This window comes from Cydia pomonella, chromosome 3, assembly GCF_033807575.1.
Source record: "Cydia pomonella isolate Wapato2018A chromosome 3, ilCydPomo1, whole genome shotgun sequence".
In the NCBI taxonomy this organism is placed as follows: Eukaryota; Metazoa; Arthropoda; class Insecta; order Lepidoptera; family Tortricidae; genus Cydia; species Cydia pomonella.
This window is the reverse complement of record NC_084705.1, coordinates 245,496-272,550: the sequence shown is the minus strand read 5'-3', so window position 1 is coordinate 272,550 and position 27,055 is coordinate 245,496. Positions and strand designations below refer to the sequence as shown.

Genomic DNA, 27,055 nt, shown 5'->3' with positions numbered 1-27,055 from the left:
AGTGGAAGAAAATGGTTTCGAGCCCTACACCCCAGCAGGAGGTGACAGGATGGAAAGAAGAAGAAGAGATCTGGCTCGTGGTTTTCTACAACCTCGGTTTCCCAGTCAAGGTCTTCAGAACAGTACTCACTGGCCACATCGGTCATAATCCCTGTGACAGATATGGCCAACCCATTCCCACTTCAGCTGCACAATGATTTCATGTTATACCCCATTTTTCTTTAGAATAGAATTTTTCTAACCTCAAAAGTAGTGGTAGTTACCATATTCTTACGAATTGTAAGGGTTCTTTCCTATGATATCTAAAGCTATGGTACAATAATAAATATGTAAACAACACTATAGTTCAGTGCATAGTTACTCAGATAATTTTGGAGGATGAAAATTATGTAACACTTTTGAGTTTATAAATTTTCTAATCTGAAAAAAAAAACATACCCTTTAAGGCAAAGTTAATGCACTATAAAAAGTAAATTTAGGGTATTAATGACAGCATGACGTAACACAAGTGGCAGGCCACACCCGGAACTGAGCGGCCCTAGACCAAAGGAAATGGAGGAGGCTTGAGAAGGCCCTCACAGGCGAGCAAACAGAAAAACAATACATATTTCATAGTCATATGTTGCTCTTTGTAGGTATGTGAAAAACGACTTTGGGTATTTTTAATTTACTATCTGTGCCAGTTGAAGTGCCATCATTTTACAGTATTGATTCACCAGTAATACTCAAATACTACACAAGAAAAAACTATACACTTAGAAGACATTGTTACACACATTACTTATAGGAATAGCATAAAGAATGTTTGTAAACAAAAGTAAACATAATGGCTACAAAGTATCCTCTAACATTTTCCTAAAAAAGCTGAGGAATTACGGCTTTCTAGAGCATGCATATGAAAGCATACACACCTGTTTCTACCCTAATGTGAGAGGTCTCCAGTTTTTTCTTCTTTTCAGTCTTCTCATAACAGTATTCTGCCCGAGACTCTTTCTCTTCATCCTCCCTGCCTAACAGGAAATGTTGGAGAGGGAACTCCGTGCGGATCGGCTCAGGCTCGGCATTGTCGCTGTCCGACGGCGGCCCCTCGCTGAGCTCTGGAGTGTCCTCGGACTCTTTGGGGCTGCTCTCCGCGGCGCACGCAACGCAACCAGCCGTCTCGTGTAACAGACAGTCCATACACTTCACATGCCCACAGCTTTCCGTCACCAAGCGATTAGTCGTCGAGTTTATAGCCTTCTTGTTAAGGCAGTGGACACAAACTCGCGATTCCATATTTCATAACAAAAACTTAGAGGTTATTGTTGATGCTTTTATAAAATTTCATTGTATTGTTCACGGTGAACTAAGGAACGCATGCTTTTAATAACGGATTGAGTAAGAAACACATTTAGATATACATAATAATAAAGAAATGCACATTTTTATAGCAGCAAAATAGAAACATCAATTTTGCGATGCAAAGTACGTTCTGAAGTAAAAACAAACGTCAAGTGGCTTGTTAAATTTTAAAACTTGTGAAACAGTCGTTAGTAAATATATACATGTTAGCAAATGATAAACTATTCATAAGGAAAACTAAATTAGTTAATCATTTCCAAAAAAATATTGAAATAGTTTTATCAAAACCTTGGAAATGATGTATATAAGTTGTATATTCCGAACGGTTTTGACTCTGCACAGCAGCCGAATGACAGTTATTAAAATGCGTTCTGCGCTTTTAACTTCAACATTCAAAACGAATAAAAACAACATCCAAAAATGCATAAACAAAATACAATATTGTATAGTGTACGTCTTTTGCCTGTTTCCGTTTATTACAATGTAAGGTGTGAAATAAACTCCATAACAACTCCATAATCTTCGGATTATCTGAGAAGTCCTGCTTTTAAAAAAAATATTAGACTTTTGGCTAAATTAACAAACATCCGGGGCAGACTTACCAAACGCAAAAAAAAGTCGTCATCATCTAGCGACTTCATTGGTTGAATTGTATCCTTCAATACTTTTTCCACCAATCACATATCAAGCGCTGTACATTACTGCCAATCAACACCTAAGCAAAGTTGTCGAATTCAACAAATGAGAATCGAAACTCCAGTCAATTGAGTTTCGTACCTACGCCTCAAAGGGTAGCGTTTTTAAAATAAATGGTTAATAGTTACTAAATATAATCTCAAAAATGGTAAGCTCATGTAACATAATACAATACAAAGCATCTATTTCAACTGTAAAGTCCTAAATATAACTTCGACTCGACATGTAACCTCAAAAATAAAATTATTTTCAGGATGTCTTTCTAATGATTAGGCGAAAAAAATTAACCATCTTCACGGACGCTAAAGACACGACAACGGTACTGGAATTAAAGAAAATGATTGAAGGTGAGTACGTCTCGAATGATTTGAGAAAGGTCTATTTTTAGTCTTGGACAATGTCAGTCGGTTAGCGTTCGATTTATAGGATGTTTACTGCCTCATTTTTTCTTTGAAGCCTGGACTGGAAAGGAATCAGCTGACAAACTACCATACTGTATATTCCAATTTGGCGCCGTAGGTCTTTTTCAGGGAACCAGACCTTGAATTCGAAACAGAAACTGAAAACACCATGTTTGTAATAATACAAACATCGATTAAAAACATGTTTTATATTGGCGCTAAAACATAAGATTTATTCTTGTGCCATGTTTCGCAAGGGTACTTTCTTAGAATATTTTTAGACTGCATATCTTTATAAATTAAAAAAGCGAAACACCTAAACTTATTGGATTGGTTGTAATTTGTAAACCCAGGTTCCTGTGTAACATTTTTCCAGTACAATTTATGTACTTACAGCTTGTTTCAAATGGGTAGAAAAGAACATTAGTTAATCAACTTACATTGTTATACTTTCATGCATTTTATCCAAGGTTGAAGGTTTTATTGCCAATGTTGTGATGAACTTGTATCACTATTGCTAATACTTGTATCTCTTTATATCAGTACCACAACAATCAATTGTGTGTGTTCACTCGGCTCCACACCAGAGGCATAAGAAGCAAGGCAATCAAGGTGTGCATTTAATTGCAACCAAATATGATAACCAAGGTGTCCTTTTGGGACTAGGATAACTTTTTTTTACACAGAACCCATTGTAAATTATACTGTCCCTATATTAAATTGTTACAGTCCCATGACTGTTAAAGACCATTCTTTAACTGTTAAGCATTTTATGGTAAAAGCTAATTTGGAAATGTGAAATGTAAAGTAAACCCTAAATGACTTAACCAATAAAAATATTCCAAAGTCGGACAGACTATCGTCTTCTTCTTCATCCTGTTACCCCCTACTATGGTGTAGGGCTCAAACCATTTTCTTCCACTGACTCCGATCCTGGGCAGCTTGGGTAATCTTCTCCCACCCCATCCCCAATATAACCAACTCTTGCTCTACGGAACGGCGCCAAGTAGATTTAGGGCGACCATGTTTCTGTTTTCGGAGCATCTTCCAGATCAGGGCCACCTTGGATAGGTGGGTGTCAGGCTTCCTGAAGATATGCCCAATCCAATGCTATTTGCGCGTTTGGATCTCCTTATGTACTTATCCTCCATAAGTGACAGACAGACTACAAGCTAATTAAAATGAGTAATCTTTAATCTATGGTAATATGCTGCTGGAGGCATTTGTTCTGTTTTTAATTTGTCCATATTATAGTAAAAATGTTTTAATATATCAATTTAACATTTTTTATTTGTTGTTTAGTATCACTGATGCTTGTCACCATAAAAATATTATTTTGTCCTATAATATTGAAACATGGGTTTGATGTTTATGTGTGCAGGCATCTTAAAGACTCCTCCCCCGAGTCAGATGCTGTTCAACAAGGACAGCCAGCTCATGGAAGACGAGAAGACCCTGGCGGAGTACGGACTCACCTCGGCTACAGCTAAAGCTCAGTGCCCGGCACCCATCGGACTTGCTCTAAGGTCAGTACATTTGCTTACCATCTTAAAGACTTCTCCTCTGAGTCAGATGCTGTTTGGCAAGGTCAGCCAGCTCATGGAAGTTGGACGAGAGTGACGAGACCCTGGCAGAGTACTTTGTTATCTGTCTTTTGTACCAATTTTGCACTAAACTAATGGTTGGGGCAGACTTCCTGTACACCTGAAGAAAACAGTGATGGATTCATCCCAACTGCCTTGCCTCACATATGGCTGTCAAACCTGGAATAAAATACAGACCACCCAAAGAGCTATGGAAAGAAGCTGTTTAGGCATAAAACTAAAAGACAGAATCTCTTCTCCGATATTATAAAAAGGACACAAGTAACTGATGCCTTACACTTTGCTCAGAGCATGAAATGGAGATGGGCTGGTCATGTGGCAAGGCTCAATGACGGGAGGTGGACAGGAAAGGTGACCAAATGGAAGGAGCCTCTGGGCTCTAGAAAAAGAGGACATCCACTAGCCAGATGGCAGGATGAGATTGTTGCTACTGCGGGCAAGTATTGCCAAAGTGTAGCAAAAGACAAAAACAGCTGGAGGAGGCTCTTACCCAGAAGGGGTTCTACAGCAGAAAAAATAAAATGTAAAAAAACATATATCTTCTTCTTCGTATATAAAATTCTTTGTGGAATTATTATTATTATTATTATTATTAAAGCTTTATTTGTTCTACAGTCAGATTATTATTTTTATTTTTTTTAATTCTTTAAATTTGTTTTGGGGCTGACTGCAGATCCCATCTGCTGGGTGAAAGCCTCCTCACTTTTTCTCCACTCATCCCTGTCTTTGGCTTTTTGGAGCCAGTCTTTTCCTGCGACGGAGTAGATGTCGTCTATCCACTTCTTTTTGGGCCTTCTTCGGAGCCTCCGTCCGGCCGGTCCGGTCCATTTTGTTGTTACTAATGTCCATCTTTTGTCCTTATATCTGGCTACATGACCTGCCCATTGCCATTTTAGATGAAGAGCTTGTTGAAGAGCGTCTGTAAGTTTGGTCTTTTGACGTATTATTTCGCTTCTAATTTTCTGTATTTTCCTTATATTCAATATACTTCTCTCCATAGATCGTTGACAGGTCGTTATAGCTTTACGTACTTTCTTTGTGTATGTCCAAGTTTGGCTTCCGTAAGTTAGACTAGGCAGGATACAGGTGTCCATTACGATTTTCTTATGGGCTATGCTGTATTCACCTTTCAAGATTTCCTTCTGGGACCAAAACTTTTTCCAGGCTGTGTTTATGCGTCTGTCCACTTCTTCCTCGTTGTTAGATGGGCTAAAAGATATGTGTTTTCCCAAGTATATGTATTCATTAACATAATCAATTTCAGTCCCTGCCACATTAATTAGTCTTCTTCGACTGTTGGTCATAGCTTTTGTTTTAGATGTGTTCATGTGCAGTCCTACTTTCTTGCTCTCCTTGTCAAGGGTATTCATCATGTCTTCTAGTTGGGTCGCAGATTCTGCAAAGATTATAATATCATCTGCAAAGCGTAGATGGGTTAGACGTTTATTAAGTATACTGATTCCTTTATTCTTCCACTGTATGTTCTTAAAAACTTGTTCTAGTACTGCTATAAACAGTTTCGGTGAGATTGGATCTCCCTGTCGGACACCTTTGCCTATAGCTATCTCCTCTCCTTTCCTTTCCATTTTCACTCTGCTTACACTTTGGCTATAGATGTTTATTAGGATGTTTATGTATGTTTGATTGATTTCACATGTTTTCAGAGCTCGCCAGATAGAGCTATGTGTAATGCTATCGAAGGCCTTCGAATAGTCTATAAACGCTATATAAAGAGGGTAATTATATTCTATGTATTTTCCCATTACTTGATCTAAGGTATGAATATGGTCTATAGTTGAATATCCCGATCTAAATCCAGCTTGTTCAATTGGTTGGTGTGCATCTATACTTGGCGTTAGTCGAGTCTGTAGTATGGATGTGAAGAGTTTATAGACACTTGACAGCAAACTGATTGGGCGATAGTTGCTAACATCTAGTGGATTGCCCTTTTTGTACAGTAGGATGATATCAGAGCTGCACCACTGTTTGGGGACAGTTTCTTGTTCTAAGACCATGTTATATAATTGAGCAAGGTAAGGTACTAGCAGTGGGGCTCCAATTTTTAGTGCTTCATTACTGATATTGTCAGGTCCAGGGCTCTTTTCAGGTTTTAAATGAGAAATATGTTTTGATATTTCTAGTTCGGATATTGGTTCTACTATGTCCTGATTGTTTTGCTTTGATTCTAGGAAGGTTGTATTGTCAGGTTCTTTATCTGGTTTCTTATATAGATCTTGATAGAAATTGGTAGCATGTGTAATAACATCTTTTCTGTTCTTTGTTTCTCGTTCCTGATTTTGTAATTTTTGTATCCAATCTTTGTGACTTTTGAGTTCTTTATAAGCTCGTTTGGAGCTTCTGTAGGTAACTAAGTTTCTCTTAATTGTTTCTTGTCTATGACTTCTGTAATCTTTTTTTTTAGCTTTATTTGTTTTCTTAAATATTTTTTTTATTTCTGATTTTATTTCTTTTGACTTGTTTTCTATTGCTAACAGTTCTGTGCGTTTGTTAACTAGTTCTATTGTTTCTTGCCTTAGTATTTTCTTCTTCTTTTGTTCATCCTTATTAATTTTTAGGCTACTTGTTATTGCAGTTTCTAGGTTATCATAATAAGTTTGTGTGTTTGTATGTTTTTTATTAAGGAGATATGTTATTAGATTATCATTTAAATGTTGTAGGTATTTGGTTTTTTCTTGTTCTGTTGTTGGTGGTTTTGGTAATGATCTATAGGCCTTTCTGCTTTTTTTAGGTGCTTCAAGTAGGAAGGATGACCTTAGAAGTCTGTGGTCTGATGGGAAGGACAATTTGTTTAGAACTTCGACATTTGTAATTTGTTTTGGTTTGTTGCATAGGATGTAGTCAATCTCGTTCTTTGTTTTATTGTCAGGTGATACCCATGTCCATCTTCGTTGTTGTTTTTTCTTGAAATATGTGTTCATGATAGATAAGTGTTGTTCACGAGCATATTGTAGTAGCCATTCTCCTCTTTCATTCCGTTTGCCGTATCCATATTTTCCCATTATTAGATTTTCAAATTTCCGTGGTTGACCTATTTTGGCGTTGAAATCCCCTATGACTAGTACATTCGTGTCCTGTGTGTCTTGAGCATTCTTGAGGTCATCATAGAATTTCTGCATTTCATCCTCCTTCGCTCTTTCGGTAGGTGCATAGGCTTGTATTATAGTTATGGGTTGATTTTTGAATTTTAATTTCAACAATGCTACTCTTTCCGATATTCCAATGAAATCAATGATATTCTGTTTTAATGTTTTCTTTATTAAGAAGCCGACTCCATGAAGTCCTTTTGTTTCTCCTTTATAACACAATATAAAGTCTTGATGTTCTTCTATTTTACATCCTGTTCGTCTTACTTCAGCAAGTCCAATTATATCATATTCAATTTTTTCAAGGGCTTGTGTTAGATCCAGCAATCTTTCCGGAGATGACAGTGATCTCACATTGTATGTGCATATTTTGAGTGTTTGTTTTTGCTGTGCGCGTTCATTTCTTTGGGAGGTGTGAGGGTGGTGGTCTAATTCCCCTCGAGGACCAGTCGGCTTGGGGAATGTTATGTTTTTTTGTTTAATTGTTGTTGTTGTGTTATTTGTTTTTGTTTTTGTTTTTGTTTTCCGGTTGGTGGGGGTTTCTAGTTTTTTGATTGAGCTTCAATGGGTGAGTTGCTTCTATTCGTTAAATGGTTGAATTTTGATTGCTTTGCAGGTTGATCAATTTTTTCCTGATTGTCTGCTCTCCCGAAGTTGTTCGGTGGTGTGGAAGGGGGTGAGGATGGTACCCTTTTCCTTTTATCATTTTTCGGCTCGATTTTATCTTTTATTATTAGCTTATTGTGTTTTAAGATAGCGTACTTTCCTGCCTCTCTTGCTTCGATCATTTTTGGAATAAGTGATTTTCTTTCTTCGAGAACCTCTTTTGTGTAGTCCTCCGTTATTTTTATATTTTTTGGGAATGATTTCTTATTTCTAAGTAACTCCATTTTTCTCCATTCTAATGTTAGAGTTAGTTTTATTGGTCTGACCTTCTTTTCAATCTTTCTCCCTAATCTTTCCAATCTACTGATTTCCCACTTGTCCCACTCCGCCCCATTTTGGTTCTTACAGGAGTTGTTCAAAGTTTTCAATATAATCTCCATCAGCTCGGTGTTATTTACTTCCTTTTCTTCAACGCCGTGAATAATCACATTGTTTCTTCTTGATTCTGCTTCTAGAATTTTTATTCTTGATTTTAATATACCATTCTCAGCTTTTAATTTGTCAGTTTCCTGTAAGATTGGTAGTAATTGTGCCTCTATTGTTGTCGAAATCGTTGTGTGGACAGTTTCATTTACAGCGTCTATTGAAGCTTTTTGCTTGTCAAATTCCGCCTTCATTTTGTCCCATAGAGCGTTCATTTGATCTTCCATGATGCAATAACAAAACGTTAGTGTGTTTACTTGGAATGGAACGTATTTTCTTGTTGTTTGTCTGTATTTGTGATGGCAGCACTAATTTCTTGCCGTAATGTTGGTAGCGGAGTTCTGTTGAGAATGTGACACTTGGGTTTTGAGGTTATGTTTAAATTTGATTTCTTCTAGGATTTTGTCGTAATCCTGGCGTAAAACACTGATATTTTCACTACACTTTCTTTGCAAATGTCTTCTTTTAAGAATTTTTCATAGTCCGATAAATTTTAACTCGTTTTCACTGGGATAGGAATTATTTATTACGGAGCGCACTGACAGTCAGCTAAACTGTTCGAGCACCGGAACCGGAACCTAGCCAGATGGCAGGATGAGATTGTTGCTACTGCGGGCAAGTATTGCCAAAGTGTAGCAAAAGACAAAAACAGCTGGAGGAGGCTCTTACCCAGAAGGGGTTCTACAGCAGAAAAAATAAAATGTAAAAAAACATATATCTTCTTCTTCGTATATAAAATTCTTTGTGGAATAAGTAAGCTCTAATAATAATGATAATGGTTAGGGAGCCCAAGAGGGGAGTATTGGAAGTCAATCGACCACGTCAGATTAAGATAGAGGGGATACCTTGCCTCCTGTTGAGTACCTCCACCAAGTATGAGTCCTTGAAACCGAGCTGGGAGTCCAAGAATAGTAAAAAAAATTGCCACCTTGAAATACTCATGTCAGATTAAGGTATGGTGGATGGACTTGTTAAATGGATTTCAATAAACAGCAGAAAAAATAAAATTAAAAAAAAAAAACATATATTCTTCTTCATATATAAAATTCTCTGTGGAATAAGGAATAAGGAAGCTCTAATAATAATGATAATGGTTGGGGAGCCCAAGAAGGGAGTATTGGAAGTCAATCGACCACGTCAGATTAAGATAGGGGGGATACCTTGCATCCTGTTGAGTACCTCCACCAAGTATGAGTCCTTGAAACCGAGCTGGGAGTCCAAGAATAGTAAAAAAAATTGCCACCTTGAAATACTCGTGTCAGATTAAGGTATGGTAGATGGACTTGTTAAATGGATTTCAATAATCTAACGATTTTAGCGATTCGAAAGCGAGTGGCAGGTTCACAAAGTTGCAAAAAAAATCGCGACCTTGACTTACTCAAGCGCATTCGATTTTATTTTTATTTTAAAGGGAATAATGCAAGAATACCAAAATTGAAAAAAATCTGCCGATTTGCGCAAGCCGAAGTGTTGAAGTATATAGAATTTATAATTGTGTATCTTCATTTTTTTTTTCAAATCGTCAGAAGAAGGATACTGCTCCACATTATCGTCAGATTGAGGTTTCACACAACTAGGATATCAATCTGAACCTATCTGTATAATAATCTGACATGCTCGAGTATTTCCAGATAGCGGTTTTTTTTAACTTTGCGACCCTGCCATTTGCATATGGATCGCTGATATCGTCAGTTTATTGAAATAGACATTGTGGGGTCCACATCCCCTTTGAACATCTGACGTGCTCGAGTAACATTTTTTTCACCACTCCAACTGGTAAAGACCCTCTTGATTGTTCAGAAACTAATGAGAAAGTTGCATTTTATCCACATGTCGGGCAAAGTAATCACATGCAAATGTTGAGTTGTTTCCGTATGTTAGCTGATAGAATTATTATCGCCGATTTGGTAGATTTATTTATGTCGGTAGCTATTGTTATCGCCGTGGTCACATAAACAAAATGTATTCAATAGAATGTAATTAATTAATTAAAGAGAAATATGTGTTTCGTTTAGTTATTGCCTCGTTAATGGTGTTTTTTCTAGGATAGTTTAGTATTAATAACATAACATAATTAAGTTTAGTATGTAAGGTACAAAATAAATATAAAGTGTAACTTTTCGCCTACAAACTGTCATGCAGTTTGGCGAAGCTTTAAAGAGAGTATTGTAAATTAATGGTTTTGTATAAATAAAAAAATGACTTTGAATGGAACTCTCGGCCGAGGCACGTATACACTGGTCGTTTTGTGCCCGAGGAGATTGCCTCGCGCATATGCTCGCTCTGTGTAGACCCGCCTAGTTATATTTTTTTAATACATTCATTTGGATTTGATTTGGTTTGTCTGACGCGCTTGAGTAAATCCACATGGCGTTTTTACATTTAAAAAAAAATGTTGTAGCTCTCCTGCTCGCAAAAAGTAATATATTATATAACCTTTTTTCTTCTTATCGTTTAATCTTTCGAATCCAATAGGTCTCTACGACGCTCGAGTAACTACATATTTAGCATCGTCGGCTTCCCAACTATAAAATAACAGATCAGTTGATAAAATCAATTCATTATTTTAAGTTTTTATCCCAGACATTAAAATGAAAGTTAAATGGGCAATGTACTATTTAGTCATGCTGCTTTTGTACGAATTTTGGACAATGCAATAGAACTGTAATGTTAGTATGTCAGATTTAACAATATACGAAACAAGGGTATTTCAAATCATGTTACAAAAACAATCGGTTAAAAACGTGGATTATGCCACATCGTGTAACGTCGCTTGTGCCAGAACAACGAATCATCATCAAATCGGTTCAGTGGTTATGATGATATCGTGGAACATGACAAAGAAATACATTGACTGACCCTACTAATATATATTATGACGAACACCAAACACAGTGTCCTACAATTAGTGATAATGTAGATCCGCAATGGTTCACCGTTTCGTCCAAAGATAAGATAACGATTAATCCGTGCAGTAACGATACTTGTCGCCGCCTACGAAAATATGCATCATGTCGTGTCCAAAGGTTGCGGCAATCAAATCTATCAATTATAGTGACCAATATGATTAAATATTGAGCTAAGGCGGCAAGCGACCACTCTGCTCACAGTAATTACAACATGAGTCTTTTAAACCTAACCTGGCAAAGCCGCTTCACGACATACGCGCTAGAAAAATTACCCACTTCTATGGCTATCTTAGATCTCTCATAGTGGACAGCGTACGAGCCCAATTCCAAGAAAAACCGCATACGATGTACAGTTTAGCTATTTGGCACAAGCATCTAGAGGTCAAAACATTTTTTTTTTGCCCGCAGTATTTCTTTAAAAAAAATCCCTTAGGAAGGGAATAAGAAACCATTTATTGCCACACAATAAAAAATCATATAGGTCACAAAGTACAATGATTTACTTTAAAAAATTGGTATGCGCGGCAAAAGGAAAGGGCTCAGCATACGCTGCGTCAGCCATTTCATTACAAATTGACTGCGCAGCGCTGATTTTCAGTCCGACCCCTTCACTGAATCACATTGATATAACATGCGGGTTAATGTATTTTTTTTTTCAATACTACGTCGGTGGCAAACAAGCACACGGCCCGCCTGATGGTAAGCAGTCTCCGTAGCCTATGTACGCCTGCAACTCCAGAGGAGTTACATGCGCGTTGCCGACCCTAAACCCGCCCCCCTCGTTGCGCTCTGGCAACCTTACTCACCGGCTGGAACACAACACTATGAGTAGGGTCGTGTTATTTGGCTGCTGTTTTCTGTAAGGTGGAGGTACTTCCCCAGTTGGGCTCTGCTCTAGATCTGGAATAACATCCACTGGCTGTGCCCTACCACACAAAGCGAGATGACATTCACAATGCCCATACCTCTCTTACCAGAGATAGCTTGTGTATACAATTACAGTATAAAAAATAAATAAATATTTATTACAAGTGAATATTTAATGTTTTAATTTGGTATTTAAGTACTTGATGTTGACAACTGGTTACATTATAACCATAAGTTTCGTTCATTGAAACGTGCAGCAATAAGAATAGTACTTTTTGTATGAGAGAATACTTATAAATAAATAAATAAAAAATACAAAATTATAAACATTGGGAATAGTAAGTGTCCAAAATATAGCACGACACCATTTTAAATAATTATATCCTCTGAGGAAATTTGGTAATTTAATAAAAGTAAGCTCAATTTGCCTTTAAAGGTTGGAAGGGACATTTTAGCTTGCAATGGCGGTGGTAGGTCGTTCCGGATCTTAGATGCCGAGTATTTGAAACTGCCACGATAACCTGCTGTTTTATTAAGGGTCGGCAACGCGCATGTAACACCTCTGGAGTTGCAGGCGTCCATAGGCTGCGGTGACTGCTTACCATCAGGCGGGCCGTATGCTTGTTTGCCACCGTCGTGGTATATATATATATATATATATATATATATATAAAAAAATCAGAAACTTACTGCGAGTATTCCGACTGTGAATTGTCTTTCATCCATTGACATTCTGGTTTATGACTAGAAACTATATTTTTAACCATACTGGTCATATGCAAGGTTCTACGTGCTGCAATCTTTAGAATTTTTCTCTCGTTTAGAAACGGTGTGATATGCGGCCGCTTTGGCACCGAGAAACAAAACCTAGTAAAAGCATTTTGGACTCTTTGAATTGCATGTGCGGTTTTAGCCAGCAGGCGTGGTCCATAAACGATATCGCAATAATTAAACTGTGACAACACTAGCGACGCAACCAAAACCAACCTCACCTTTTCCGTTCGGTAATTTCGGATACCATACCAAATTTTTAGCTTATAAAATGCGTTTCTTATTTTTGTATTTATATGATAAATGTAGCGTATGTCACTATCTATAATCAATCCCAAATTTTTGGCTGTATCCACTCTCCCAATCCTTTTACCATTAATCACCAATCTGGGAAGGGAAGGACACATCTTTTTTTTGTAATAGGTTTCTTTTGGAAGCCTACCGCTTTTGGTATCATATGAAAGGGCTTTTTGAGGCGATTGTAAAATATACCACATCATTACATTTCAGACATTTTTTAAAGTAAAACAAAAATAATTTTCAAAACATACCAAGTTTGGGCTCGTCCAGATACGACATGGCAGATTTTTTTGTACAATATACCTTATATTATATACCACAAATGGTACATACTATCCTCATATGTAACCCCAAGAAAGCAATTTTGAAAATAGTTTAATTTAGTATTTCAGTACCTACTTTACGAGACTTGATTTCATTTATTTCTTGCTTTGTGTGTGTACAAAAGGTCTTATAATACAGGTATCATTACATGTCTCAACACAACCCTGTGAGGGTATTACAATACATTTACTTATGGAACTACTGCAGATATGGTACATATTAATCATAAAATGATACGTAATATCCATATATCTAACGGTAGGTATTCCTCTTTAACCCTTTAACTGCGCCTTTTCATCCGTTGATATAGTTTGTTAAGTGTTTGTGGTCTACCACCTACCTATTGGTTGGAGGTTGGAGCGTGCGCTCCGTGGCCGATGGCTTGGGGAACGCACTTCTTAGTGTGAACTGTGTCATTAACAATTTGCTTGTTTATGTCAACAGAAAGGAAAGCGGCGAATTTGAAGCTCTGGATCTGACCCCGTATTCGTCGCCCCCGGACCTGCCCGATGTCATGAAGTCACAGGAAGCCAATGGACAGGAGCAGGTAATACACCCGTCACTAACACGCGGACAGGAGACCGGTGGACTCGGAGCTCTAGATCTGACCCTGTACTCGTCGCCCCCGGACCTGCCCGAAATCATGAAGTCACAGGAAGCCAACGGACAGGGGCAGTTAAGACATCCGTCAATAACATTTGGACAGGAAAGCGGTGGACTCGGAGGTTTGGTTCTGGCCCCGTCCTCGTCGCTCAGATCTGCCCGACATTATTAACTCACAGGAAACCAACAGTCAGGAGCAGGTAAGATAGCGTACTGGAATGGGTGGGATCAAATGCCACATGAAAAAAGCTTATTTAGCAATGGACACCCTTTCAATTTTCATGTGTTTGAATATTTTGTGAGATATTTCATAGGTGTGTTTACAAACTACAAGTACTACAACATTAGGGACCGGGAATGCCTTAGCTAGCGACATCTACCGTAAGAGTTCCGGAACCAACATCTCATCTCATGTATTGAGATTCATAATTTAATAATCAGTAAAGAGAGATTCGAATTTGAACTTGGGAACAGGCTTACGGCTCTCGAATTCGATGTTTTTTTCATTATTTCACAATATGTCATTACGTTAGTAAACGTTCTTCTGAGTACAAAAAATAATCCTAGGATAGTCAGGCACTCGAGTGTGACCATTGGAGTCGTCGGCTGCCCGGCTCGCCGCCGTCCAGCCCGGCTCGAGCGCGGCGCGGCGCGGGGTGCCCGCGGCGGGCGCGGGGGCGGGGGGGGGGGGGGCGGCGGCGGCGGGTGCGCGTGCGCGGTGCTGCGCTTCAAGCGCGCCGTGTGGCGCTGGGTGCTCTAAGCATCTCACGAAGAAACTTCTTAATGTTGCTCAAAGTATCGGATACTAGGAATCGATGATTTTGGATTAACTTTTTTAAACCAAAACTTAAAAGACTTTCATTCGTTTGTCTTTTAGCATCTGATGCTTTGAGATTGACTATTTACCAATGTTTTTGTTTTCCCAGGAGAACTATTTATAACATGATTTCATAACACATTCTACATTCGTATGAAATAAATATTATAAGTTTTATATCATACACTATCGACAAATCTCATTAGGTATCGCAGTGTAGAAAAGCGTGCATGCTGGTATTAAACGCCGGTTTCATTTATAGAAAAAATAAATAACCGAAAAAACACCATAATATCAACAAATCGTGAGCAGTAATAGCGAGAAATAAGACACTTATTTCATGCTTATGCTAAACTATCTCGCCAAAACACGAGATGGAGCTATATTCTTAAGTAGATCTTCCAATTTGTACACAATGAATTCGTGATTTATTTCCTTAATTCGCTTGCACGCTTATCTACACATGCACTGCTTGAAACTGCGAAATACCCCTTCCCTACTACACCCCAAGTATTTACATAGGAACATCGCTGACGGCACGGTTTGCTTGCAGATGGACCAGCACTAAGCCGCCGGACCGCGCCCGCGCCGCGACACACCGCATATAAACATACTTATTTTGTTAATCATTTATTGATTTGTGCTCGATTTTAACAATTCTGTTGCTACACGTTTGTTTGTAGTATTTTTGTGATGCTTTGTAACGGATGACGTTTTTATTCGGTGCGGGACAAAATGCTGGGAGCTTCCACGGCACGCCAAGGATCAAATGTCGACACTTTATTGTATGTATCCATTGTATAATATATTACGTGGATCTTCGCGTGGAAGTTTCTAGCAAATGTATAAGAACATCATTTTCACTCAAACGGCTTTTGGCGAATTATTTCGCGTGATGCTGTAATTAAAATTTATTATTATTTAAATAAAATGTCAATCAGCACATTAATTGACTGAAGTAACATAATACCGAGTGTCATCACGCGAGTTCGCCTCAGACCTGAGCCATGACATCTTGTTTAAATCTTTCAACTTTTCCGAATATAACATTCGTGCCTCTCATGTTTGCACTAAACAATACTTTGTGTATAAGGCTGCACCTATACGGTAGCTCGCTCGGCAGGGCGGGGCTGCCGACGGTCGCGGCAACCTTACATCCAAGGAACCATTTATATTATGCGTCCATGGTAGGTGCATACCGTCATTGTATTGTTTCGCTCAATCTCTAAACGCTAAAGGAAGCTTTTCCTGTCTAACGCTAGTTCAAAATGAAAGGAACCTTTTCTTGTCTAAACTAAAAAAATCTATTTGTAGTTTCAGTGTATATGAAAACCTCTTGACATAGGAAATGGCACATTTGTGGTCTTATGAACTTTCTAGTTTAGGCAGTAAAGGGCTCTTTATTTACTACTTTGCTTTTCCCTCGCAGTAAAATCTAGCCAATAAAAATAATTTAACCTTAACGACTTTTTTTATAATTTTACTAAAAGAAGTAGGGGTAATATCAACTTGATTATTTGATGGTTCGTAGTAACCTTGTTACAGCCTAACATAAATGAGAAGGGTAGATTCATATGCGTTTTCATCGCGTTGCAATGGAAGATGACTACTAACTAAATAATACCTTGATGAACTAATTTGGGTCATTCTGAGATGTGAATTTGTATTGCTATTATTTTTTACTATTTTAGTACTTACAAAATAAAACTGATAACGTTTATTTGGCTCGTGTGTAGTGTAACAAACTTATCAGTATTCCGTCATTATTTATTAATCAACAAAATCTTTTTTTTGTTTTTTTTTTTTCACTTCTATTTCAACGAACAACCAGCGGCGAGCCCCGCTCAGCCCCCCACCCCCTTCCGTGGGGGGCGCATTCACCTCACTAGCCTAACTTCTCTGTTGCTTATATCTGTTTCCTTCACGTCTGGTGCACCAGCATAGCCATTATTACGAAACAGTAAGGCCTTTTTAGGATATTGACGTCTTGCCTGTATTTTACGTGAAGTACGCATAATCCTTGGTCTTGAGAAGTGTGCACCCGATACTAGCGCCATCAAGTGGCGCGGCATAAAAGTGAAGTGAAGTGTTGCCAGCTGCGCCACTGATGGACGCTGCAATAACTTGATTTATTTTTTTAGCATAAGGTTTAAATTAATGGTTTGTGATACATAACGACGTTATACGAATTGTTAATGCATTTCTTGAAATTAAAATGGTTGAAGTGTTGTTTTTAAAGTATGAAACTAAAGAACCTTACATTTTTTACATATTAATTTAATGGAATAGGTTCTGTTCTGTTTTCTTACTTAGCACAACCCTTCAACTGTTTCTAAAATTTTATTTTTGTATACATATTTCTTACGAATTTATGATTTCAAGTCCTGTACATTAAGTTTGCTCGACAGATATAACCAACAGACCTTTTTCATTGTACATCTTTTTTATGATAAAATATTTAACTAGCATATAGTTATAGCTGATACTTGTAATAGGGAGTAAATAGGAGCTTTTCATCACGGGGCTGCTGCGCCCTCTATTGTGATTTAATAATAACTAATATATCTCCCGTCGCCCAGTCCTCGACGGATCGCTATTTACTTTTTTAACGGGAACTTTTAGCATCGATTGGTCAATTTAGGTGCATAGCTAGCTAATAAGGCCCACGGGTCGGCGAGGTTACTTTCAGATCTAATCCAAGTTAGAATAGTTGGGTATTAAACGATATTGCACTTTATTGTACTATAACATAGGATAGATAAACCATCGTTCACCATGGCCACTTAGGAAAACATGTCTTCATTCAACTGCAGTGTGTGTGCAATTGTGCATGTTTGGTAATCTACATTTATACACATGTAGGTAAAGTTAGAGCAACTAAAATCTTTACAGGAAGGGTCGCCCAGACACAACTGAATTTATTTATTAATGTCTATGGTTTGAATGTCAGTGCTTCATAACGTTTCATGTTTAACAAATTTCAGTGACCACAATAGACATTCAGATTGAGGCAGGGAAGCCACCTTTTTTTCCAAAAGTCCAATTCGATTGTCTTGTCTATAGTCTATGCCATATGGTGTTGTTGAATTCCCTACAAAAAATGTACCGTCATCAGGAGCGCCACCAATGATAAGCTTTACCGACCTTCCCCATTCAGATATTTCTGTGGTGGCCCTATCATATGTGAACACTTCTGGGCTTATTTAAACACAGCTATAAAATACTGCCCTCTACCACGCGTTAAAATAACAAGTTTTTTTTTCAGTATAGAACCATGGTGTTATTCAATTTTGGGTCCCCGGTTAGATAACCTTAGTGGTTACTTGGTTAGTCATTGTATCCTCTCGTACAATCCTGTTTCGATGATGGATAAGTCACATAATCAATGTAATTATTTATTTCGAGTCTCAGGCAGACAAAGAACCGATGGCCAAAATATTCAGCTTATAAAAATGAGGTGCTGGCGTCACTATGAAGTTTTAGTAGTCCCTATATCATTTAAATGTTTATAGAAAGTTTATTTTAGAAAATTTAGTAAAAATTACTTAGAACAATACCCTTTGTAGGCGTCGGTTCTTTGGTATGTCTGTATCTGCATTCTCCATTAGTAATGAAACATTTAACTAGAGATACAGAGTATGTATGAAATAGCGTAGTATTTCATGTGCGCGTATGGAAGTCTACAATTAAATGAACCAGCAGGAAATAAAGCTGTTTTGATTTGTTTTCGGTGTTTTAATTTTGTCCTTATTGTGCTGCAAGATTTACTTCTGCCCCAGGGGGTGGATTTCATATCTTCTACAATTTATCAATTTCATCAAGATTGGTTCAGTATTTTAGCCGTGCAAGCGTCTTTCATTTCATATAATAATTTATCATGTTTAGTATATTAGTGTATTTTAGTGAAATTCGTCATCTACTTGCACTGGGCAAATATAAATTAAATTATACTTCAATTCCCCACATTTAGTGATTTCGCATACGTTTCATAGAGGGATAATAATATAGAGACGAAATGGGGGATAATGACCAACGAGATTCTCTTACGGAACTTTAGTAGGAGTAGCAGAGAAAGCGCTATCAAAATCACTGCCAACTTATCTTGGTTTTTCGTTGTCATTGTCTCACTTATCCTTTCTGCCTTTTTTTTCTAAAAAGTCCTAGAGGCTTTTTCAGTGTTGGCCGAACGTTATTGCTTCAGAAACCATTAAAAATTAATAAATTGTTAATTCAATTCAATTTATTTTTATTTCGGACCATGTCCATAGTGTTAGTATACATTCCCTTAATCCTATGTTAGTTAACTACTATACTAGCTCATAATAAATTATACACCAAGCCTCTGGATCCCATATGTACTCCCTCCCAGTGTTTCCAGAAGGCGCAAGCAGGCGATTCCAACACTAGGCGCAAGAGGCTGTTGGAACTGTCCCGCACGCGACGCATCAGGGAGGCAGTCCTTTTGCGTATTATTGCACCAAAGCAATCAGTGCGCGCCTCCGCGAACATACCTGACGCGCTACAAAATCGAGGCAGTCCCAACAACATCCTGAACCCATTGTTATACTGGACGCGCAGGGCATTGAGGGCCCTTTTAGTATAATTTGTCCACAGACTGCACGTGTAAAAGGTCTGGCAAAACGCTTTAAATAGCGTTATTTTGACATTCCCATTACATCGTGCAAACCTGCGAGACAACATATTACAACGTACCGCCAATGCCCTGCGCTCCCTCTCTATATCTACGTCGTCCTGGAGATTATCGGTCACCCAGTCAATTAAAATTAAAAATGTGATTGATAATTTACTGCCAGTGTTCAGCATCAGCTCTGTCTTGGATACTGCTCTCCCAAGTGCTCATCAAGACGTGTCGGATAATCAAAACAGCGTGTGCCTATGTTGCTCCAAACCTGATTTCTACTAGGTACTGCCGGGGTTCATTATTAGTTTATGAAAATATATACTTATATATATATATTCCATTAAATGTCAATGCAATTGAAAGTAGTTCTAATTAATTTTTTGAAACTTTAATGCCAATAAATAATAAATTAATACTAATATATAATAATATTACTAATATATATATTAATTATTAATTAATTATTATTTAATTTGTAAAAATTGTATACGTGTTTTTTTTTCACGAAATATTTTTTTTTTTTTTTAATATGTAATTAGATTGATAGTAAATGTAATTAAAAGTCTCAAAAAATTAAATTCTAATTAACTTAAATTAATTAATGGATAATGCAATTGATTAATTGTTAATTCGAATTAACAATTACTTTTTTATGGTGGGTAACAATGAACCCGATCAAATAAGGTAGGTTGTTTTTGGTATGTTGCCATTGTGTTGCCTTTTTTTTAGAAGAAGCGTTTTGCAAGATCTAGCAACACTGATGAAATGAAAATGTGTATTTTTCTATCCATAAATAATATTATGCCCAATTGCCCAACACACAGAAACTTAAAAAATACAGCCCTGTCTTTAAAACTGGGCTTGCTCCTATATTTGACACGAATTGACTAGTTCATGGAGAGGGGGGACGGGTCGAAAAAAAAGAAGGGGAAAAAATGGTGGCCAAATATTATTATTATTTGTATCCAGAGTCATCAATAAAGTTTTTAGTGTTGAGTAGAATTTGCATTGTGCGCATTTAATTTATTCTTAATCTCATTGACACTTTGGGCCGATACTATATCCTCTGGGAGTTTGTTCCAAGCTTTGACCACTCTGTTGCTAAAGAAGTGTCTATGAGGATTGTTGTAGGACCTGTTATTGTTATTGCGCTCTAGCATCTTATGACTGCGGTTGTTAATAAACAATAATCGTACGTTAAATATTCTTTCTAACGATATCACACACGAATTGATCAGTAGAATAGAACAGAAGTAATAATGAAAAGTCGACGGCGGTCGGCCGCCATTTATATGACGGTGCGCAGTGCCCATGCTAACAAAATTCATAATAGGGTTGTTTCCAATTTTTTGATACTTTTGTATTACGTTCTGTATTAACTAAAAGTTGCCCTAAAATTCAACTTTTACACTAAAAATGGCTTTAAATAGTACGTTTAATTATCTTTCAAACGACACCTCACACGAACCGATCGGATCGGAACGGATCGGTAGCACTCCAAATGTGAACAAATATCAATGATGACCAGCCGCAGCCCCATCTGTCCCCCCCTTTATTTCGACCCCCCCCCCCCCCCCCCCTCCATAAACTAAAACCGGTCAATTCGTATTTTGGAGATAGCGAGGAACACATCCATACCAGTTTCAGGTATTTAGAAGAGATGTCTACGAAAATCGTAAAGGAGACGACTTGTGGTTATAGTCTATATAGTTTGGACCCCTGAAGTTCCCAGAAAGCAAAACACTGATATTTACTGTCAATCTACTCAGTTGTCAAACTCGTGTGCTTTTCTCGTAAAATAACCTCAAAACTAAGAGGATCAGGGATGCTTTCCTCCACAAATCGAAACAATATGTAATTTCGTATTCTTATTTACGTTAAGTGAAATTTACGAATAAAGTTCCGCGTTTAGTTTTATTTATTGATGTAAAAACGCGCATATACAATGGGTAAACGTAAAGGAAAATGTGCGAAGAAAAATAGCACGACCAAGCAAAGCCTAGAGCCTGAGAACCTGGTTAAGGCGCCGCACTCCTTCGTGATCCACCGGGGGCACTGCGGGAAGGACATCATCGACCTCACCAAGGACTTCCGCAAGATCATGGAGCCGTTCACAGCATCACAGCTTAAAGTAAGTTTTCTAACTTTTGTCACATTTCATAAATTATTTAGGAACTAATTTTGTTGTAAATCAATTTCCAGGTGTGGGTTGTTCCTCACCTCATCGAAATGTATAATGCCAGTATGTGAATATGAGTGTGGTAGTTTTGTTTTGGTTCAGTCAACAGCAGTAGGTGTTTAAATCATAACAAACAGTAACTTATTATAAATATAGTAAAGAAGTATTCATTTTGTATTCATGATTATTCTTGGAAATCATATAAAAATTACAAACAAAAGATTTAACCGATATACATATGTATACCTGAAAAAATCCTTCAGGTTACAGACTTTCTCTTGCACAAATTATAAGTACCATATTTTTATCCAGTGGGCTGAAAACGACTCAAGGGCAATGGTTAACTAAATATATTAATGATGTTTCAGGAAAGGAAAAAGAACACAATCAAGGATTTCCTGTCAGTGTCAGGCTACCTACATGTGTCGCACATGATGGTGTTCACAGAGACTGAATTGGGGTCCTACTTGCGGCTCGCGCGCCTGCCGCGCGGGCCCACACTCACCTTCAAAATACATAATGTAAGTATTATTTTAAAATAGCTTTACATATTAAAGCAAAACTGATTTCATTGTTTTGTTAAATAATTAATAGAATCAGGCGTTACTTTGTGGAACTCCATGCTAATTAAAACAAGAAATGTTACTTTGCTAATCTGCCAAAAATAATGTGCTAGTCAATCAGTGCTAACCCGTTATACTTACTTGCGTATTTTTACATGCAATGAATGTTCCCACCCTCTCGCATAAATAAATACACAAATAAATATAACAACCCACCACCAAAATGAGCTGTCTAGAATGGTTGGCCATATTTATACCTTGACCAGCCCCCCTACTGTGCAAGTGTGAGTTAAATGGAAAAATTGGTAATAATGAGCAACATTCAACTGTTTGTTAAGAATCATCCCTCTATTGTTGTACCTAATTATTTCCAACTGCTCCAGAACACTCAACGCAATCATTTCTCGAAAAAAGGATTAGCAAAGTAACATTTCTTGTTTTAATTTTCATTGTTTTGTTTCCAACCACTCTGTCACAAATTTATGTTTTCTGTCAAGGAACCATTTAATGTAAATACTATTGTTGTAATTTGTGTATAATTTGACATAAATTAAAAACCCCACTTCAATTCAAACAATAAACTGGTCTATGCCACATCACAAACTGTCCCACGGTCAACATCCAAGATATGTTAACATTTTGATGGGCAACACTGAAAAAAATCCTCCATTCAATCTTCATCTCATATAAAGGGTTAAATTACCGCCATTACAAAAGAGTAAGGTGCAAAAGTATAAACATATTTTTGACGTTGGCTGTACAGTAACATAGATATAATGTATTTATACATGTTGCCCATGTTGGCGATCCTTGGGGCCCCAAGGATAGCAGTAGAAAGTTTATTACTTGGTGCAAAATTCTAGATGGTTAATTTAACCTAACACCTTCTGATGCCGTACCATACAGCTGACCTTCCTTAGGTGTTGTCTGTGTTCAGCAGTGGACATCTTTTTGCTGTCTGATATGATGATGAATATGATAAAAGTTAACAAACTCCTTTGTACAGTACAGCCTCGCGCGCGACGTGGTGTCCTCCCTCCGCAAGCAGTACGTGATGATGAAGGCCTTCCAGCACGCGCCGCTCATCGTGCTCAACTCCTTCTCCGGCGAGGGCATGCACATGAAGCTCATGGCCACCATGTTCCAGAACATGTTCCCCACCATCAATATCACCACCGTATGGATTCAATCAAATAGAAAAGGCTTGTTCTTGTTGCAAATAAATAAAAAATAAGGGTCACTGCAGGAATCTGAATTCAGATTATGAGACCTTCTGGGTTGGCAATGAGCAAAACATTCTGAAACTGACTATTTAAATTCTGGCTTTTGACAAATAGGCGAGTGAGCGAGCGAGCACGTATGTGCGGGGCAATTTCCTCGCGCACAAAACGGCCAGTGTAGACGTGCCTCGGCCGAGGCAGCGCGCGCATTTTCCTCGCCTGAGCGCGCTGCCTCGGCCGAGGCACGTCTACACTAACCGGTTTTTGCGCGAGAACATTGCCTCGCACGTATGCTCGCTCTGTGTGGACCCGCCTAATGACAAGTTTATTTACGAGTACGATCACTTGTTTCTACGCCTTTGATTTATTATACTCAAATTGCTGTTTTTCTGTAACATATTAGTATATATTGGTTATTGCAGGTAAAATTAAAGAACATCCGCCGCTGCGTGTTGATGAACTACAACCCTTCCACAAAAATAATCGATCTGCGGCACTACGTCATCCGAGCGACGCCCGTCGGACTTAACAAGGGCACCAAAAAAGTACAGTTATTACAATATTTTCCACTTTTTGCATAACATTGATTCGGCTCTAAAAGTAACCTTATAACACTTTTGGCATTACAGAATGTGTTACACCAGCAAAGTTTTTGTACAATGTAATACGTATACTTTTTTTCAGATAGTTCAAGGCAAAATACCAAATTTAAATCGCTGCAAAGACATGTCGGAATTCTTTGACAAGTAAGTTTTTTTTTTTCAGTTTTGCTCAGTTTTTTTTTAAATTCTCATTATGTATCCTCAGTATATTATCTCAGTGTATTAGTGTATTATGTGTCAGTATTCCTGATGTATGACTTTTGTATAAAATATTACAGAGCGGCCCTATTGTCCGAGAGCGAGTTCGAGGACGACCCGGCGTCGCAAGTGCTCCTGCCCCAGGCGCTCGCCTCGCGGGGCGCCGCGCAGGACTCCAAGTCGGCCTTGCGCCTCTACGAGCTCGGCCCGAGGATATCTCTGCAGTTGATCAAGGTAACTTCCACCTTATTGCAACGAGGTAAAGTCTATGAACGGTTACTGTTACTACCTTGTGGTCCTACCTCATGCGCTCGGTTCACGTTACGAGGCGCCGCGCCTTGTTGCGTCGAGGTGACAACTTAAGGCCACTGTCACCGTCAGCAGTCTTCACATCTTGGTGCGTGGCATAAAATGTATCTATCTAATAGGCGGGTTCACACCGAGCGAGCAGCCTCGCGAGGAAATTTCCTCGCGCGGCAAACGACGGGCCTCACGCGGCCACGTGCTCGTGTAACTTTTACCTCTGCCGACCCAATTTGCTCGGCAAGATGGCGTCCCTCAGTCAGCTGTTCAAAATGGAGCTGCACACATTCACTGCCGTGGCTCGTGTATGTTTTATTTTGGTTTTCAAAGCAATCCAAAAGAAAACGAACAAGTTGCAGGAGATTTTGGGTGCAACAAATCTATAAATATTATCACGATACGGAAATCGGCTCTTTTGAGGTTAGAAAATGTAGTCAAGACAAATTTTAATCGTATTTAAAAAAAGGACTGATTTGACTTGTTATGTTCACAATTACACGTAAAATTTAAATGGCAAGACACAAATTGAAGAAAGGTACCACTTTCAGGGAGATGGTGCTTCCCACGCAGCGTTATTTAGCGATGGAAGACTCGTACACCAGTCTCCGTCTATTTATTAAATTTACAATCAAATGAAACATCAATACTCTCTAATTTCCCTATTTATATAGTTGGGGTTAATTGGGTATTTGCTACATTGGTTTTTTTTAATTTTTTCAAATTTTAACAAAATAACCACGCGCACCAAACAAACACGTCCCGACCAGCGCGCGGCAAACGACTGGACGCCTTTGAGCATGCCGAAAAACGGCCAAGGTCGCGCTCGCCCGAGGAAAACGTGCGTTCTGCCTCGGCCGAGGAACGTCTACATTGGCAGTTTTGTGCGCGAGGAATTTGCCTCGCGCGTATGCTCGCTCTGTACGGACCCAACTAATAACGAACATCTTTCAGGTCGAGGACGGGCTCATGGACGGCGAGGTACTGTTCCACGAGCTGATCGAGAAGACTGAGGAAGAGAAGGCGGCCATCAAGAAGAAGAGGGACGCCAAGAAGAAGCAGAAAGAAAGTCGCAAGGCGCAGCAGGAGCAGAACGTCAAGCGGAAACAGGTCGGTTGTTATTTACACACAATTTTATTACCGTCATGAAATAATTTATTTAGTATAAGGGTTAGTGAGGGCAGCTTCAGCCGCTACATCGAAATGACATTAGAAGACCTGCTTTAACTTTTACATAATATGTTAATAGTTATTCATAGAAACCAAAAATTTATTGTCAGCGAGAATAACGTCTTTGTTTGACAATGTCCAAGTAAAGTCTTGAACTTATTCAAGTACCTTAGTACTCGCCACTTATTCGAGAAATAAAGTCATCGTTGGCGTTTCACAATCATCAAACAAGTTTAACTGGTAGATAAAGTGCTAGATATATATATATTATAGATCTCTTAGAAATTGTTTTTATATCAGATCTCTCTAGTGTGTCTACAAAAAGTAGCGATAGGATATGACTTTTTTCCTATTACAATTATTATAAACGTTAATTTGAACACGTTCGAGTCCCACGGAGGTTTAACAGACTAGCATGTTTTTATGTCTTCATTTGATCAGAGGGAGAAGGAGGAACTGAAGCAGAAGGCGCTCGAAGGCATCAAGAAGAAGCGGGAGGTGACGGAGAGCCAGCGGCTGATGGAGCTGGCCGACGCCGAGTCGCAGGCCGGGGAGGGGGGGGAGGACGACGACGACGACGACGCCGGCTACTACCGCGAGGCCGTCGGCGCCGAGCCCGACCGAGGTAGCACTTGCAACTTTTGTTCATTTTGATGGTAATACGAGAGTGAGAGTTCCGGTTTTTTGAGAGTTCATACGTTTTCTACTTGAGTTCAGAGGCAAGTATGAACTCTCAGTCGTATTTCACGAGTTCTTCAATATTATTCATATAATGAGAGCTCCGGTTTTAAAGTGTCAAACTTTGTTTGTATCAGATTTATTCAGTGCTCCGCGGAAACGAAGGGCCGGCGACGACTCCGTGCGCGGCTTCAAAAAGATGAGACTCGACAATAAACTGCAGAAGAAATATGACCCCAGTCAAAAGGGCGGCTCGCAAAGCAAGGATGGACGCTTCCAGAATAAGGGCAGGCAGTTCCAAAATAAAGACGGCGGGAGGAAGTTTAATAGAAATAAAGACGACAGAGAAGGTGGCGGAAAGAAATTCCAAAACAAGAAAGAAGGATTCCACAGTAGGGAAGGCGGAAGAAAATTCAATAAAAACCAGGACGGAGGAAGGAATTTCCAAGGAAATAAAGGCAAAGGAAGGGATAAGAGTTTTAACAAGCCTAAGAAGGTGTTTGGAGGCAAAGTGAATAAGTTCAAGTCTGGTAAACAGGGCAAGAAAGGTCGCAAATGACAATAAATGGATCTTCTAGTAATTTTGGTTTTTTATTTCGAAAGAAACTAGAGCAAAATTGACATTATAAAAAATGAATAATCACACTATGACAAATTGATAATTCACAATTTATCAT

The 27,055-nt window shown here is 38.5% G+C and overlaps 2 protein-coding genes across 2 annotated transcripts; both read left to right on the top strand.

The window, feature by feature from the left end:
- The first annotated feature begins 2,053 nt into the window (after positions 1–2,053).
- On the top strand, positions 2,054–18,551 carry LOC133515698 (elongin-B). Its single transcript, XM_061848240.1, has 5 exons — positions 2,054–2,185; positions 2,291–2,384; positions 3,820–3,964; positions 13,851–13,953; positions 15,380–18,551. The coding sequence occupies exons 1-5, from the start codon at positions 2,183–2,185 to the stop codon at positions 15,392–15,394; spliced, it is 360 nt and encodes a 119-aa protein (XP_061704224.1). The 5' UTR covers positions 2,054–2,182; the 3' UTR covers positions 15,395–18,551.
- Positions 18,552–21,126: 2,575 nt separating this feature from the next.
- LOC133515696 (protein Peter pan) lies at positions 21,127–26,959 on the top strand. The gene is made up of 9 exons (XM_061848238.1): positions 21,127–21,599; positions 22,016–22,168; positions 23,217–23,387; positions 23,853–23,975; positions 24,115–24,176; positions 24,311–24,464; positions 25,485–25,640; positions 26,142–26,325; positions 26,516–26,959. Exons 1-9 carry the CDS (start codon positions 21,414–21,416, stop codon positions 26,935–26,937), a joined length of 1,611 nt encoding a protein of 536 aa, XP_061704222.1. The 5' UTR covers positions 21,127–21,413; the 3' UTR covers positions 26,938–26,959.
- The last annotated feature ends 96 nt before the right edge of the window (positions 26,960–27,055 follow it).